A 14,011-nucleotide genomic window follows, 5' to 3' on the forward strand; every position below is an offset into this window, starting at 1 on the left:
TTGTGGATGAAAAATCACAAGTAGGCAGTAGTTGAGATGCAGAGGAAAGGTTAATGCTGTTCTTGCAGACTGCAGAGTACTACCATCCCTGGCTCACTGGTCTACCTGACTGCATTTCGTTTTACTCCCAGCTCGCATTTTCATGAGAAAATTGCAATATTCGGACTGCAAACATGGGGGCTTCGCTGTTTTGAGACTCCGAGTGGATGATAAATGGGTCCATCTATGTCTATGAAATGTGGGTCCAGTGTCATTATAGCAAAGGCTAATGTTTGCAGTGTCATAACCCTATTGATGAACTGAAATGCAGATGGTTATTTCAAGATTACTATTACAGCAAGACTGAGAAATAAATGATCAAATATTTGATCTTTCAAGCCATACTGACGATGACATGGGCAAAAAGAAAAAAAAAACCTCTGATAAGTTATTCTTCCTCGTTGTCCTATCCAAATGTAGAAATTCACTAGTTCCTTCCTCTTCACAGGTCATCCTGACGTTTCAGTCTTTCAGGTTTGCTTGCTGCACTTTCTCAGACCCCAGGTCTTCAGAATTCAGCAACGAGGAAAACAAACGAAAATCAACGAAGAGAAATGAGAAGCAAGAAAGCCAGGTAGCCCAATAAGAGGCCCAAAGGCCTCCAGATCATATAGCTGGCTCAATGGGCTCAGCTATGGATCAAGAAACAAGAGTTCTCCGTTACCTTACAGCTATATCCATCCTGAATCCTTGATTTCTGAACATACAATGATACAATTAATATCTTGTCCCCTACACTGTATTCAGTACTTCAAGACGACACTATGTGTTCAATATCTTTCAAGAGGACTATTTTCGTTGCAAATTTTCTCGAAGCAATTTTGTTTTGTCCCCGTTTTTCTCGATTCCACCTGGTAATCTGGTGTGCCGCAAATGTGTAGCCTCTGACTGGATACGCACCTAACTTTGTGAAGGGGCTCTGAACCTGAGCTAATCACTAATGGACCAATTTGCGCGATCTCATGCTTCATGCCTTAGCCATGCTGCCCAGTGCCCATACAGAATTGTGACTGTCACCCACAGGGACTGCCAGACTAGACAAAGAAAACTCATCCTTTGGTTGATTACTATCCCGCTGGACAACACTACCTGAAAGTACAGAACAATCAGCATTAGGTAAACTTTGGAGTTCAGATTAATCAGCCTTGACAGTACAGTCGCACGTGATGACATCAATTCTTTTATCCTTATTTAAAGGACTCCTTGCCCAGTCAGACAGCTCGCCGAAAATATGCCAGGAGAAATGCACACATCCAAGGGTCCAACCGATGCCAAACGTACACTGCAGAGAAATGCAGTCAAATTAAGGCTGCGTGTTTTAGAATTGGGAAAACGTTCAGGGAATTCATCATTCAGTCATTCAGTACGGAGGATAACCATGCATGCAGAAAGTGTTTTTATAAAGCTTGTTTAGCGTGTTGCGACACACAACACATTCTCCATCTGAAGCCGGCGACTTTGTCAGTTACTACAGATCAGACCATCATCAGCATCTGCTAGATTTCCACAAGAATTTGGTCGTTCACTGTTCAGAGAGATCGGTTGCTGCAGTGCATGTCAACAGCATGTAGTAGTGCACTACTCGGGAACGCACTCAATGCGTGCTAAATGCTTCGTGCTATCCGGCTGTGCTCAGTCCACTTTCTGATTTCTGAACCAGGAAACATCGTCTTTTTTTGTATGTATGAATCGATTCAACTAAAAGAGGTCGCAAACTTGAGGTCCAAGTTATTTACTCCCTCTGTTTCAGTTTACAAAACGTTTTAACTTTGATTAAAGTCAAATTACTTCAAGTTTGACTAAGTTTATAGAAAAAATAATATCATTTTCAACCCAAGACAAATTTATTATGAAAATATATTCAATTATTGATTTAATGAAACTAATTTGATATTAAAATATTACTATATTTGTCTATAAACGTAGTCAAACTTAAAATAGTTTAACTTTGACCAAAGTCAAAACATCTTGTAACCTGAAACGAAGGGAGTAGTTGCCAACTTCTTGTCCCCGCGTCGCTCTCGCGCGGGCGGCTCGGGGGCGAAACCCTAGCCTCCCCCGCCGCCACCTCCCACCAATCCTCGACACCTTGCCGCCCCTGGAGCTCGCCGCTAGAAAACCGGGCGGCAAGCCAGGAAGGCGGCGACGTGGACAAGGCGGCCCGTGAAACTCATCCTCGGCGCGGGAGGACGGAGCGCCGCCACGACGGCTAGAGATGGCAAGGGAGCGACGGATCCAGTGCTCCCGGAGATGGATCCGGCGTTTGCCAAGACGGAGACGCAGGCGGCGGTGGAGCTTGGTCGCGGGAGCGAAGATGATGGCGGCAGTGCTGGATCTGGAGCTCCCAGATCCAGTTTCTGCGGCGGCACCCCTGCTCAATCCTAGGCGGGGAGCAGCCGGCGTGGGCAGCGGTGCCGATGGCGACGCGCGGCAGGAGGTCGCAACGGCGCGGCGTGGACAGGAGGGCGTGGACGGGAGGTGCGGTGCGGCGTGCCCGTGCTGGTGGCGGCGCGAGGGCGACGCCGGTGGAGTCACTGTGACGCCGTGGATGGCGATGCATGAGGCTCGTAGTGACACGTGGCCATGCCTGGCAGGGGTCTGCGTGAGGAGGAAGCCGGCGTGGGTCGCTTGGGTGCTAGCAGTAGCGGTGGTGACTGACGACGGTCATTGACTGGGTTTGGGTGCTAAAGGGTTGGTGTGGTGGTCCGACGATGGTTGTTGTACACGATGGTTGTGTGGACCTTTGAATAGGAATCACTGGTGAAAGCCTTGCCAGGCCATGGGCCGGCATGACGACGACGCCATTAGGTGTCGTTCCCCTTCTTGGAGGCGTCGTTTTGGCGTTGACATCTCCTAGCATCAAGAACCTTTCGCGCACAATGGTAGCCATCGGTGGACTCCTGCAATGCCTCCAAAGCCCTACAAGTCTAGCTGTTTGACGAGGCCTTCGCTGCCTTGCTTCCGTTCCTTGCTCTACCGTGGGTGTTCAGCATTCTTATTTGGTTGCTGCTGGGTAGAGTCGGAGCTACTTCATTGTAAGGGTGCGACAAAGCTTGGCAACGATGACACAGTACTGCAATCTCTTTATAGGATTGTTGATGCTAGTTGCGTGCAGGAAATGGTTCTTTGGTAGTTTGGACTGATGTCCTTCATGAGTATCATTTCTGTTTGCTCTTTTTGGCGTTGGAGTAGCATTGCAGTGAAGTCGAAGCTGTTGTGTCGCTTGGGTGGCAAGCTTGGCAACAATAACATATGTGGGCTATTGTGTCGTCTCTATGACAAACTTGGCGGATGCCTTGTGTCGGTTCCGTCGTGGTAGCTTAGGTTAGATTAGCTGTTGGTGAGGCGTTGTAATTGTGGTTTGCTCATTTTTCCCAAATTAACTGGGCACTATAAGGTTTGGTCTCGTTTACTCTTTAAAATAGGACACCTTATTCTTAATATAAATCGTCGGTAATGGCCTGTCCGTTAAAAAGAAAAAGCTTGAGGTCCAAAATTGAGATGCACTTGATAGTGTAGTGGCAAAAGATGTGTGGTTTCAACCCTAAGGTCTCGTGTTCAATATCTAAAATGCTCACAATTGTTTTATAAAAAATGTTCGGAGGGATGTCTCTCCCTAGGTTTAAGATTGATATTATAAGGTCGTAGGAAAAAATGATCAAAATTAATTCTCTTATTAATAATATAATTCACATAGCTCACACATCCGTAGATTTACAAACTGCCCGTTCGACCTCTATATCCTCATCATCACGAACTTGCTCCAAGGATATTATACTATATGTGATCGTATTATATTATATTACTAACTACTCGTAATGTCCAACCATATTAAGGCGATGATCTTTGTCCCAAGACATCATAATTTAAAGAATTTATGTATAGCTAACGACGAGATAGCTATACTTGGGGTCGATTTAGGGCTCCGCCTTGACTCTGGTCACCGACGGATCGGTCACGGTGGTGGCCTTGGACGACACCGACGAGTCGGAGTCGGAGCTGGGCGGCTTGGAGATGGAGAGCACATACTCCTTCATGTCGGAGCTGGATGAGCGGAAGTGCGCGAGGATCTTGCTGAACTTGGGCTTCTTGCGGGTGATGGCGATGGAGACGTCGTTGGGGAAGAGGTCCTTGAGCACGAAGGCGTGGAACATGGTGGTGACCAGCAGGCCGGCGACGGTGACGGTGGCGATGCCGGAGAGGCCGATGGAGAGCGCCCTCGTCAGCACGTTGGTCACCTCCGTCGCGTACGTGATCGTCGCGATCGCCGCGCCGGTCATCGGGAACGTGTACGCCCACCACGCCAGCGAGAATCTGAATCCCCTGAAGAAGTTGATCCTCACAGCCTGGTCACAGGATTAAGACATTGTTAAGTACGCATGCAGAGCTTAGTAATACTAATTAATTACGTACTGTAGTAGCTAGTGTGCTCGTTGCACGTAAGTGTTACGTACCAGTGACATGTAGAGGAAGAGGGCGATGAAGTAGGCGATGCGGGCGCCGTAGTCGAACTCGCCGAGGATCTTGGCCCAGGCCATGGAGGCGACGCTGGGGGCGGCGACGAAGAGGAAGAAGACGGGGTGGAGCTCCTTGGGGAGGGTGACATTGGTGGGGAGGCGCTGGTAGAGCGTGACGAAGAGGACCATGTAGTGGGCGAGGCCGACGGCGAAGAAGAAGATGGGGCCCTCGCGGAGCCCCATCTTGGCGCCGAGCAGCGCGCCGACGAAGTTTCCGACGATGGAGAGGTGGTTGGACGGGTTCGCCACCTTGGACAGCCGCCGCTGGCCGCCGGACATCCACTGCCCGTAGATTTTGAGCTCCAGGCAGAAGATGGGCGCCATGAGCGCGTACCAGACGCCGTGGTGCACCTCCGTCACCGGCCGCGGCACGCCCTGGACGAGGAAGAGGCAGGCGATCCACGGCGCGAAGAAGAAGTTGGCGCGGATCGGGTGGTAGAACTCCCGCCGCACCGCCTCGAAGTAGAAAACGACCTTGAGCAGGTAGATGAAGGAGACGAACCCCATCAGCGCCAGCGAGATCCACCACAGCACGTGGTTCACCACCGGGCTGACGTGCAGGAACGACGTCGGCGGCGCCGACGCCAGCGTCTTCCACAGCATCGCCTGGCTGCTCACCCCGAGGCACATCCCGAACGCGCTGATCGGGAACCGCAGCAGGAACGGCCACTTCTCGTCCTTGGGCAGCACCGTCGTCTCCGTCGCCCTCAGCGTCTCCAGCTCGGGGCCCTCCAGGGCGTCGAAGTAGCGGTCGGCGCCGGGGACCTGCTCCGTCTCCTCCTCGGCGATGTTCGGCTCGGGGGCGCCCTCGCCGTTGGTCATGTGCTCCTGCGCCGGCCGGCCGCGCAGGGTGGAGAGCTGCCGCTCGAGGCGGCCGGAGAAGGTCTTGAACTGGTCGAACCGCTTGTCGCGCGTGCTGTCGCACCGCCGCGTCGTCTCGTCGTTCTTGGACAGGTGCAGGATGGGCTGCGAGTGGAACCGCGTCTGATTCAGCAGCAGCCGCGGGGAGTGTGCCTGCACTCGCCCCACCGCCGGCGGGTGCGCGTCGTCGAACCTGGTCTCCGCCGGCGCCACGCGGGCCTCGTCGCGGTGGACGGCCTTCGCCTTCGCCGCCGCCATCCCGAACTGCGAGAAGTGGAACCCCGATGGCGACGCCGGCATGCTCAGCGACACGGAGTACGGTATCTGCGCGCCCTCGTGTTCGTACGCCGCCGACACCGACACGGATCGTGGAGCGTACACCGGCGCCGGGATGCTAATCACGACGTCCTTCTCCTCGCCCAGCATTTCGAGTTCCTTGCTCTGCTCGCTGAGCGTGGCCGTGGCCGTGGCGTCGCCACCGCCGCCGACGCAGTCGAAGCCGTCGATGACCTGCGAGGGGACCTCGATCAGCAGCCGCGGGAGAGCGGCTTCCCCGGACGATTGCTCGCTCTCCCCGTGCACACCACCGTCCATTCTGATCCGGACGTCGTTGCCGAACTCCATACCGTTCACGAAACCTGCACACCATACAACGACAGATTGACTCGTTTAGCGATCAATCTCCCAAGTAAAGCAACAAAAAAAAAGCAAAGTTTTAATAATTTCTCAAGAACGTAATCATCAAGTACCGCAGTACCAGATCACACGCCAATTCGGCCGAAGCACGGGTGGGCATTCCCGTATGGCGATCCTGGCCATATCAACCTATCCTACCTACAGTTAATCTTACCTGGATTTCTCTCTACTTCTCTACACGCGTTCAGCATGCACCATCAAAACAGTTCACAGCTCGCTAAACGCAAACAACAAGTTTTTCTCCCGTACGCTTCCGGAGTTTCTGGCTCGATTTTGGCTCAGCTCGGCACGGCGCGACCGGTGCTCGATTTATAGAGACGCGCGCGAGTTGGGGGAAGCACGAGGCCGGAATGCACGTTGGCTACGATATTCTCCTTTCCCGCATGCGCGCCGGGGTGTGCTACTGTGGGTGCATGCCAGTGGAGCGGCAGAGCACGCCGCCGGCCGGATGACGGCGACGGGACGGTGACGGCCGTTTTCGTCTCCACTGTTCGCGAAGGTTCAGTGTACCGCCAATAAGCACGTCGCCGTCGGCAATGGGAAAAATGAAAAAGAAAAATAATAACAGTTGTCTTTTCTTGTCAAAATTCGACACTTCTTCCTCCTTGACTGAAAACTAGGAGTAAAAAAAAAATCTTACAGTCTCCCCTGGTACAGTACAGTACATCAAAACCGGAATAAATCAGTCAATAACTAATCGGCTTGGACAAGCAGGGTACGAACGTACGATCGGCCTCCGTCGCTGGCTCTGCTTGGTTTGACATTATGACATATCGCTAATTCCAAAAGGTTTTTCGTTACAGATATGAGCCCGGAGACCAAGATGAGAATGTGTGGTCCTAGACGGACTCGTGTGGAAACCGAACATGTACGACCGGCTATAGGCGGACCGACCAGTACGTCCTACACGATTGTGACACACGGACACATCAATCTCAGAGATCGATCACGCTGAGAATATGTAGATCACCAGTACGACTTTTTTGCGGTCGATCTCCCTGACTCCCTGAGCCGCCAGATTACCGGAAAACTAGCTGCTCTTACTATGTGACGCAATAAACTAGCCATGGAAGAAAACAACATGCGAATTAACGTCGCAGTCTAAGCTACGGGGCAGCATTGGACCGACTGAAAGTGTTGAACCGGGACCCACCCCCAGATGTGACCGAGAGTCCCCCGGACACCACCAAACATCTTGCCTGGATGCTGGGGGTAGGTTGGCAAGCTATCCATCGCGTACACGTCGTTCTTGCACAGCCATATCTGAGCTAGACATGCCCATGCAACAACGAACAGAGAACTGACTCTACAGGACATGAGGACATGGACACCCGTGCTAGAATTAGAGCAGCTTCTAAAACCAAATTAGACCTCTCAAAGCTAGCGCAGGCAAAGATAAACTTCATCTTCTCTACCGACAGGGATGACACCGAAACACGGGAAAACGCCGCTGCAGAGTTCCTAAAATCATACTATACTACATACTCCTCTGCATACTTTACCTTGGGCCTAAGAATCTGTTCGTCAGTGCGACACTCCACGGCAGGATCTCTTACGATGTATGAAGCTGGAACTGGAAGAGGATGAACACAGATGAAAGAGCTCGCAAAGGAAGCAGAGCCTCTAGCCCAGCACTCAGCAGAGGAAGCTGCTTGCTATGTGCTGCTGAGGAAGGTGATAGCCGCAACCGCAGCTCACCGAGTATATATAGAACTAGTCAAGCAGGGCACCCAGGGTGTCCTCACCATTCTTAATCAAAGACGGAAAAAAAAGAATGGGAGAAAAAAAAAATGAGTGACCTACAGAATGAAAAGAGAGAAAAGAATAAGAGGGCGCAGAGACAGCGTGGAAATACAAAAGGTGGCGAGTCAAAGCGCGAGCGAGAGCGCACGCACGGACGAACAACAACCCGCGTACTCCTCGGGGGGGGCCCCACGCACAGTCGGGCACAGTCTCCCTCCCCGTGCCCCCGCCTTGACCAATCGCGAGCGACCGTTCGCACCGCGCGACGAAACCACCACCACGTGCTCCCTACGCTTTCCTACGATTCCTCCGCCGCCGCAGCAGCGTCCCCGTCTCCCGTGCATCCGCGAGCGCGCGAGAGAATGAGAGAGATCGCGGCGTAGCCTCTGCTTGCCCGTGTACCGGGCACCGGCCAAGGGGGTACGAGAGGCGAGCGCGAGCCGGTTCGTTTCCGAGATGTCACTGGGGCGTCGCGTCGAGGAGGAGGGGAGAGAGAGAGAGAGAGAGAAAGGAAAAAATAAAAACTGAGGGCCGAGGCGCGCGCGCGACGGCCGAGGCAAACGTGACGTACTCATCGTACCCTCTCCCGAGAATTTTGGGAGGAGAATGCACAGGTGTCCCATCGCCGCCCCCGAAGAAAAATGGGTGAGACTGCTACAGTAATAGGGGCAGTAGAAAGTAGAAACTGAAGCTCTAAGCGATGATATTTTCAGTTGGATCGTTGGGAAAATATGTAGTGCAAACCATATATGCAGTGAAAACTTAGAACTACCAAGGTGACGTGGACGAATCTCGAACGTCCATTTGTTGATCCAACAGTAGTTTCCAAGTTTTCACTGTATATATGGTTTGCACCGTATATTTTCCCTCGATCGTTTACATCGTCCTAGGTTCCCACGACAGCTTTCCTCGCATCTCGCTGCTTCTGACTCTTCTATTATCAGGGATTCAGGGGTGTTCGGAGCACGTTATCTTTTTGTTAAAAGAAATAATCAAACTTTGAAAGAAAATATCACTTTCGATTATGATCGATATGCAGCTGAACCAGCCGGAGCCGTAGTGTTTTGGGTTATTACTTTAGGGGTGATTGCTTTTTGGACAGTTGATCTGGAATATTGTACATGGTTGATAGTTATTTCGTCTTAATTTGAAAAAAAAACAGCAAAACTTTTCAGTCGAGGAAATTTGTGCCTGGGAACAAGGGTTCACGTTGGCTCCCAGAAAAATAAGAATAATGTTTTCTTCGTGCCTGCGGCAAACGACGGTCCACGTACATCATTTTAGCCGGACAGGCTGCGTGGTTTCATTAGTCTTTGGCTACATGGTCCCTTATGTCATTTCAAGCTTGAAAATAAGTGAAAGTACGATTAGTGCGTCTGTTATGAACTCATTCTGCCATTATGTCAAATTTGTGATTAATTGTCCATTCAAGGACAGTTCGGAAAACGTGGGACAAATCTATTCTGATAGCATATAGTTGTTGTACTCTGTCCTACCCAATTTTTTAAAAAAATCTTGTTAATTAAGTCCTGATAGGAGCTTTTTTACTTGGTCTTAACCTTGGAGTACATTTTCTAGCTGTTTTTTTTCCGGAGGGGAGGGGGTGTATTTAAAAGTGTTGGTATTTTCAAGAACAGATTTGGGGTAAACTCGATATTATCTGCATATACTGTAGCAGTTTTTTTTTCCTCGGTTTGTCCTGAATGAGCTTTCACTCAGTCCCGACCTTAATAGTCTATAGTTGTGTGTTCCATGATGCAGTGGACAGGTCTGTAATCTTCCTCCACTCAATACTTGTGGAAATAGAGAAAAAAAATGTTGCAAGCTCTAGAAGGAAACCAACAGTCTAACAAGGAATTCCAAATCCATCATGAACCAATCCTTTCAATCTGTACCTCGTTCCTAAATGACCCTCCAAACATTCACGTCGCAGTTTTTGTGTGACCAATATTTAAATATGCTGAAGGAATTCCAGCATGCATTCTTTGAAAAACAAGTGGCACACATGAACTCCCATGCATAGGACCTGGAGTACTACTAAGTTAATTAGAAAAATATACATGCCGATTTATTTTCTTTATGGTACTAACTGCAAATGCACAAAAATCAGCGAAGAGTATGTATACCCTGGAGTACTAATTAAGTTAGAAAAATATACTCCCTCCGTCTAAAAAAAGGCAAACCCTGGGTTTCCGTGTCCAACTTTGACTATCCGTCTTATATGAATTTTTTTTATAATTCGTATTTTCATTGTTGTTAGATGATAAAACATGATTAATATTTTATGCGTGACTTGTCTTTTTAATTTTTTTCATATTTTTTTTAAATAAGACGGACGATCAAACGTTGGGCACGGAAACCAGGGTTTGTCTTTTTTTGGGACGGAGGGAGTACATACCAATGTCTCTCCTTTATGGTACTACTGCAAATACATAAAAATCAGCGATGAGTATATACCGTCCAAAACTTAGTACAAAATTTATATACAACATCAAAAAGAGATGGTTTAGTGTAGTAAGCTAGTATACTAGCTACTCCCTCCGTTTCATAATGTAAGTCATTCTAGCATTTATTTATATTGATGTTAATGAATCTAGACATATATATTTATATAGATTCATTAACAATAATATGAATATGAAAAATACTAAAATGACTTACATTGTGAAACAGAGTAAGTAGTATGGATCTACTATGGAGTATATGTCATACGTTACCGTCATAGACGTCGACCAACACAAGAAGGGGACTTATTAATTATTATAGCTTGTATACTTGCTAAACTCATATGAACTGATTAAGCAACTTGAAATCTGCTGGCACTTGTTAGGCCCATATATATTTTTTAATGCTGGAACATAAACAGATCTGAATCAATTTAAATATGAAAGAAGGACCCTTGAGTCGATCCATCTTTGAATTCAGCGGATATAAAAATACGTAGCTCTCCGACCAACCATACGCAAACAAACTATTTGACCACAACGTGAAGCTGCTATCTCTAATTAATTTATTCTATGTATTTCGGTAAGACTAGTAGTACTATACGTAGAGACAAGGTGAATGCTACTACTACAGTATCAGAGTCAGACTCCGAAGTCTCCAAGGAGCTTACAATATAATTATTACTTAAGTATTTTATTAGTCGAAAATTGAAAATGTGCGTTCTCATTAAATATTGTTGCCGAGGTTATTTTAGGCGGCAAAAGCCAGCATGGGACCAATTAGGCTTCTAATTTAGAAGTTACTTAGTAGTTTGCTAGTGCTTTGGCTTTTTAGTTACAAATAAGTATATGGAGTATTTTATTTACGCTGATTCCGGATATCCAAAACATTTTCAGCCAATCAAGTGCTTAAAAGAGAAAAATCATGTAATTTTAAATTTAGCCTATAGTTCTCTTTTAACTTTGAATTTTACTAAATAACCTAGAAATACTATATTTATCTTTAAGAACGGAGGGCTAGCTTTTTTCTTTTTCCTTAGCTGACAATGGGAGCAAGGTCAGCAGCTGAATAGATCCAACCAAGCAAATATATACTCCGGATCGACCTAGCTACATCATCTGAAACATGACTAGTAGCAACAAAAATATCACCTACCCGTACACTATATAAACATCAGTGGTAGCCGTAGCTTCTATACTAGCTAAGCTAGCGTACGCAGCTAGTTGTGGACAGCTATGACACGGGATTAACTTAAGAGCAATTGCCGTACGATAACACTTAACTAGGCTCCAGAGCCTGGAAGTAAACCCAGCACGATCGAGCAAACGGACAACAAGCCGACCAAATCCTTTTGTGAAAACGGACTAATAAATCGAGAACTCGGCAAGCGACAAGCGGGGGCCGTCCTCATCTAGCCATGCATGTATGGTACAATACATACCACAGATAAATTAGAGGTTCACGTCCATGTCTTATCGCGTAAGCAAACGGCAGATAAATTAGCTAGCTATAGCTAGCTTAGCGGCAGAGGAGTTAGAAAAACTGGGGAATGAATGAAGTCAGTAAGTAATATACTTCGGCGTATATCCGTACGTACCTGGCTAGTCGCCGCCCGGCCGCTAGCCTCCAAGCGTAGCCGCCGCTGCTCTGCGGTTAACGTTGACGACGGCGCGGTGCCCTGCCCGCGCGCGAGATGCGCGAAAACGACGCGACCTCGACGACAAATCAGCGACCACCTGCCCCGCTGTTGGTAGCTGGCTGCGTGTGCAGTTCTTGGCTGCTGCTGCTGCTGCTAGCTGCTGCCGGCGCCGCCGCGAGATCGCTAGAGAGATGCCGGATTATGGATGGGATTATTTCGCGGTGAATGCGGAAAGATTTAAGCGAAGCAAAAGGCAGCTAGCTAGTCCGAGCTAGGCAGTGGTCGTAGTGCTTCTCGCACTCTGGGAGCTCGAGACAGGCCGCCGTTTTTATAGGGTAGCTTGGAAAAAAAAGGTGAACTAATTAAAGTAGTTAATTAACTTAAAACGACGAGGAGAAATTGAATTACCACAACTGGTCTCGACGTGTATGGTGGTGTGTATCTGATGTGTGTTTGGGATGGAGGGATGGTTTAATTAGGTCGTGCACGATGGCAGCCATATGCTTGCCGATCCTTCGATCTACTCCTACCTCACGCACAAAAGGAGGATGGGGGGCCCTCTGCTACGGGAGATATGCGTCAGCCAGTCGGCAAAGATAGTGGCCACCATCTTCGTCAGCGGCCATTGGTCAGTGACTTTGTGATCTGAGCTAGTGCCATGTAGGAACGGTCAGGATCTAGCCCCGGCCCCTATACTACCACGCCTGTAGCCTGTGCTCGCGACGAGGCTTCTACTCGGGCAGGTGAGTTCCGATCGGCGATCGCTCTTCGATCGGTTGGACACGGACATAGGGCCAAGGAAAGGTTATCATCATCAGTGACTCTTTTTGATGAAGAGGAATAATCGGTGATCCTGACATGATCACCGCCAAGTAGTACTCAAGTGCGTCGTGGAGCGATGTGTAAAAGGTGGTGTTCGTACTGCGTGCTGTACTGCAGAGTGTGCACCGCAACTGTTGCAAGTGGGGAGGCTAGCTACGATCGATTGATTTCGATCATGGGCATGGGTCCGGCTCATGGGTTTTCCCGGAGGAGAGGAGGCTAGCTTGCAATTAGCATGCGCCAGAACCGGTCCAAAAGGCGCCACTCTGCAGCCTAGCTTTGGCTTTGTATGTTGCATGGTGGTCAATATAATGCTGAAAATTTGCCTGGGAAACACCCGTTTTCAGCCCAAGTTGGATCCCATCCGACCCGGCATGGTTAGCCCTAGCTTGGGAGGTAGGGATGAAGATTAAGTGCACACGTGAAATGAGACAAGTCATTATCATATAATTAATAAAGTTTTAATTATTAAAAAATTGAAAATGGATTTATTTGTTTTTTATAGCAACTTCTATATAGAAAATTTTCATATAAAATACACCGTTTAGTAGTTTGAAAAACGTGCTAACGAAAACCGAGGAAAAATCAGGATGTTGTTGAAGTTTAGAACAGGAATATCGAACCATATGTGCTAGTGCGGCGTACGTAACAGCCACGGGGAGTACGTACTTCAGCGCATATAACACGTCAGAATGGAACCAAATTCCAAGGAACAGATTGGACACATGTGGTCGTTAAAAGACAGTACGACTGTGCATTTGATATGATCCTGTGAAAATTCACCGAAATGTTTTCTCCTTTTCCTTATTCTCCCCGGCCGACCGATGCATATGGTGTGTGTGAAAATGCATGAGAAAATGTATATCTGCTTTTCTTTTTTTTTTCTTGAGATGAGAAATCGTGTCTGCTTTCCGATGGTAATTAACCACACTAGCTAGCTAGTGCACCGGCACCTTTCCAACATACCGGCGCGGCCAGCACGGCGGAAGAGGCGGCCGGCCGTCGCAGTTGGACCGAGACGGCCGGAAAGCACACGACATTGTAAAAGCCACATTGCCATCGATCGCATGCCGCGCCCGACGCGCCTGACTCAAGACCCGACCGAAAGAGAGTCACCGAAAACCACTTCGTGCGATTCATCAGTCGATCTGTCGATCGGGTCACAAGGCGGCTCGCTCACGGAACGGCGCCAGGGACGCCGTGTCGATCGCCCACCTGACCGGGCGTCCGCCTGATGGCCCCCGAACCC

General features: G+C 48.7%; 1 protein-coding gene across 4 annotated transcripts; it reads right to left on the reverse strand.

Moving 5' to 3' along the window:
* Positions 1-3,694: 3,694 nt before the first annotated feature.
* Positions 3,695-12,228, reverse strand: LOC127760289 (S-type anion channel SLAH2-like). Of its 4 annotated transcripts, none has more exons than XM_052284527.1 (3): positions 11,899-12,228; positions 4,494-6,055; positions 3,695-4,385 (listed from the first exon to the last, which is right to left on the reverse strand). In XM_052284527.1, the coding sequence occupies exons 2-3, from the start codon at positions 6,039-6,041 to the stop codon at positions 3,957-3,959; spliced, it is 1,977 nt and encodes a 658-aa protein (XP_052140487.1). In that variant the 5' UTR covers positions 6,042-6,055; positions 11,899-12,228; the 3' UTR covers positions 3,695-3,956. The 4 variants fall into 4 exon arrangements, with proteins under 4 accessions (XP_052140487.1, XP_052140488.1, XP_052140486.1 ...); XM_052284528.1 differs by lacking the exon at positions 11,899-12,228 and adding an exon at positions 7,616-7,798; XM_052284526.1 differs by lacking the exon at positions 11,899-12,228 and adding an exon at positions 6,268-6,504.
* Positions 12,229-14,011: the final 1,783 nt, after the last annotated feature.

Source organism: Oryza glaberrima, chromosome 1, assembly GCF_000147395.1.
Source record: "Oryza glaberrima chromosome 1, OglaRS2, whole genome shotgun sequence".
Lineage (NCBI taxonomy): Eukaryota > Viridiplantae > Streptophyta > Magnoliopsida > Poales > Poaceae > Oryza > Oryza glaberrima.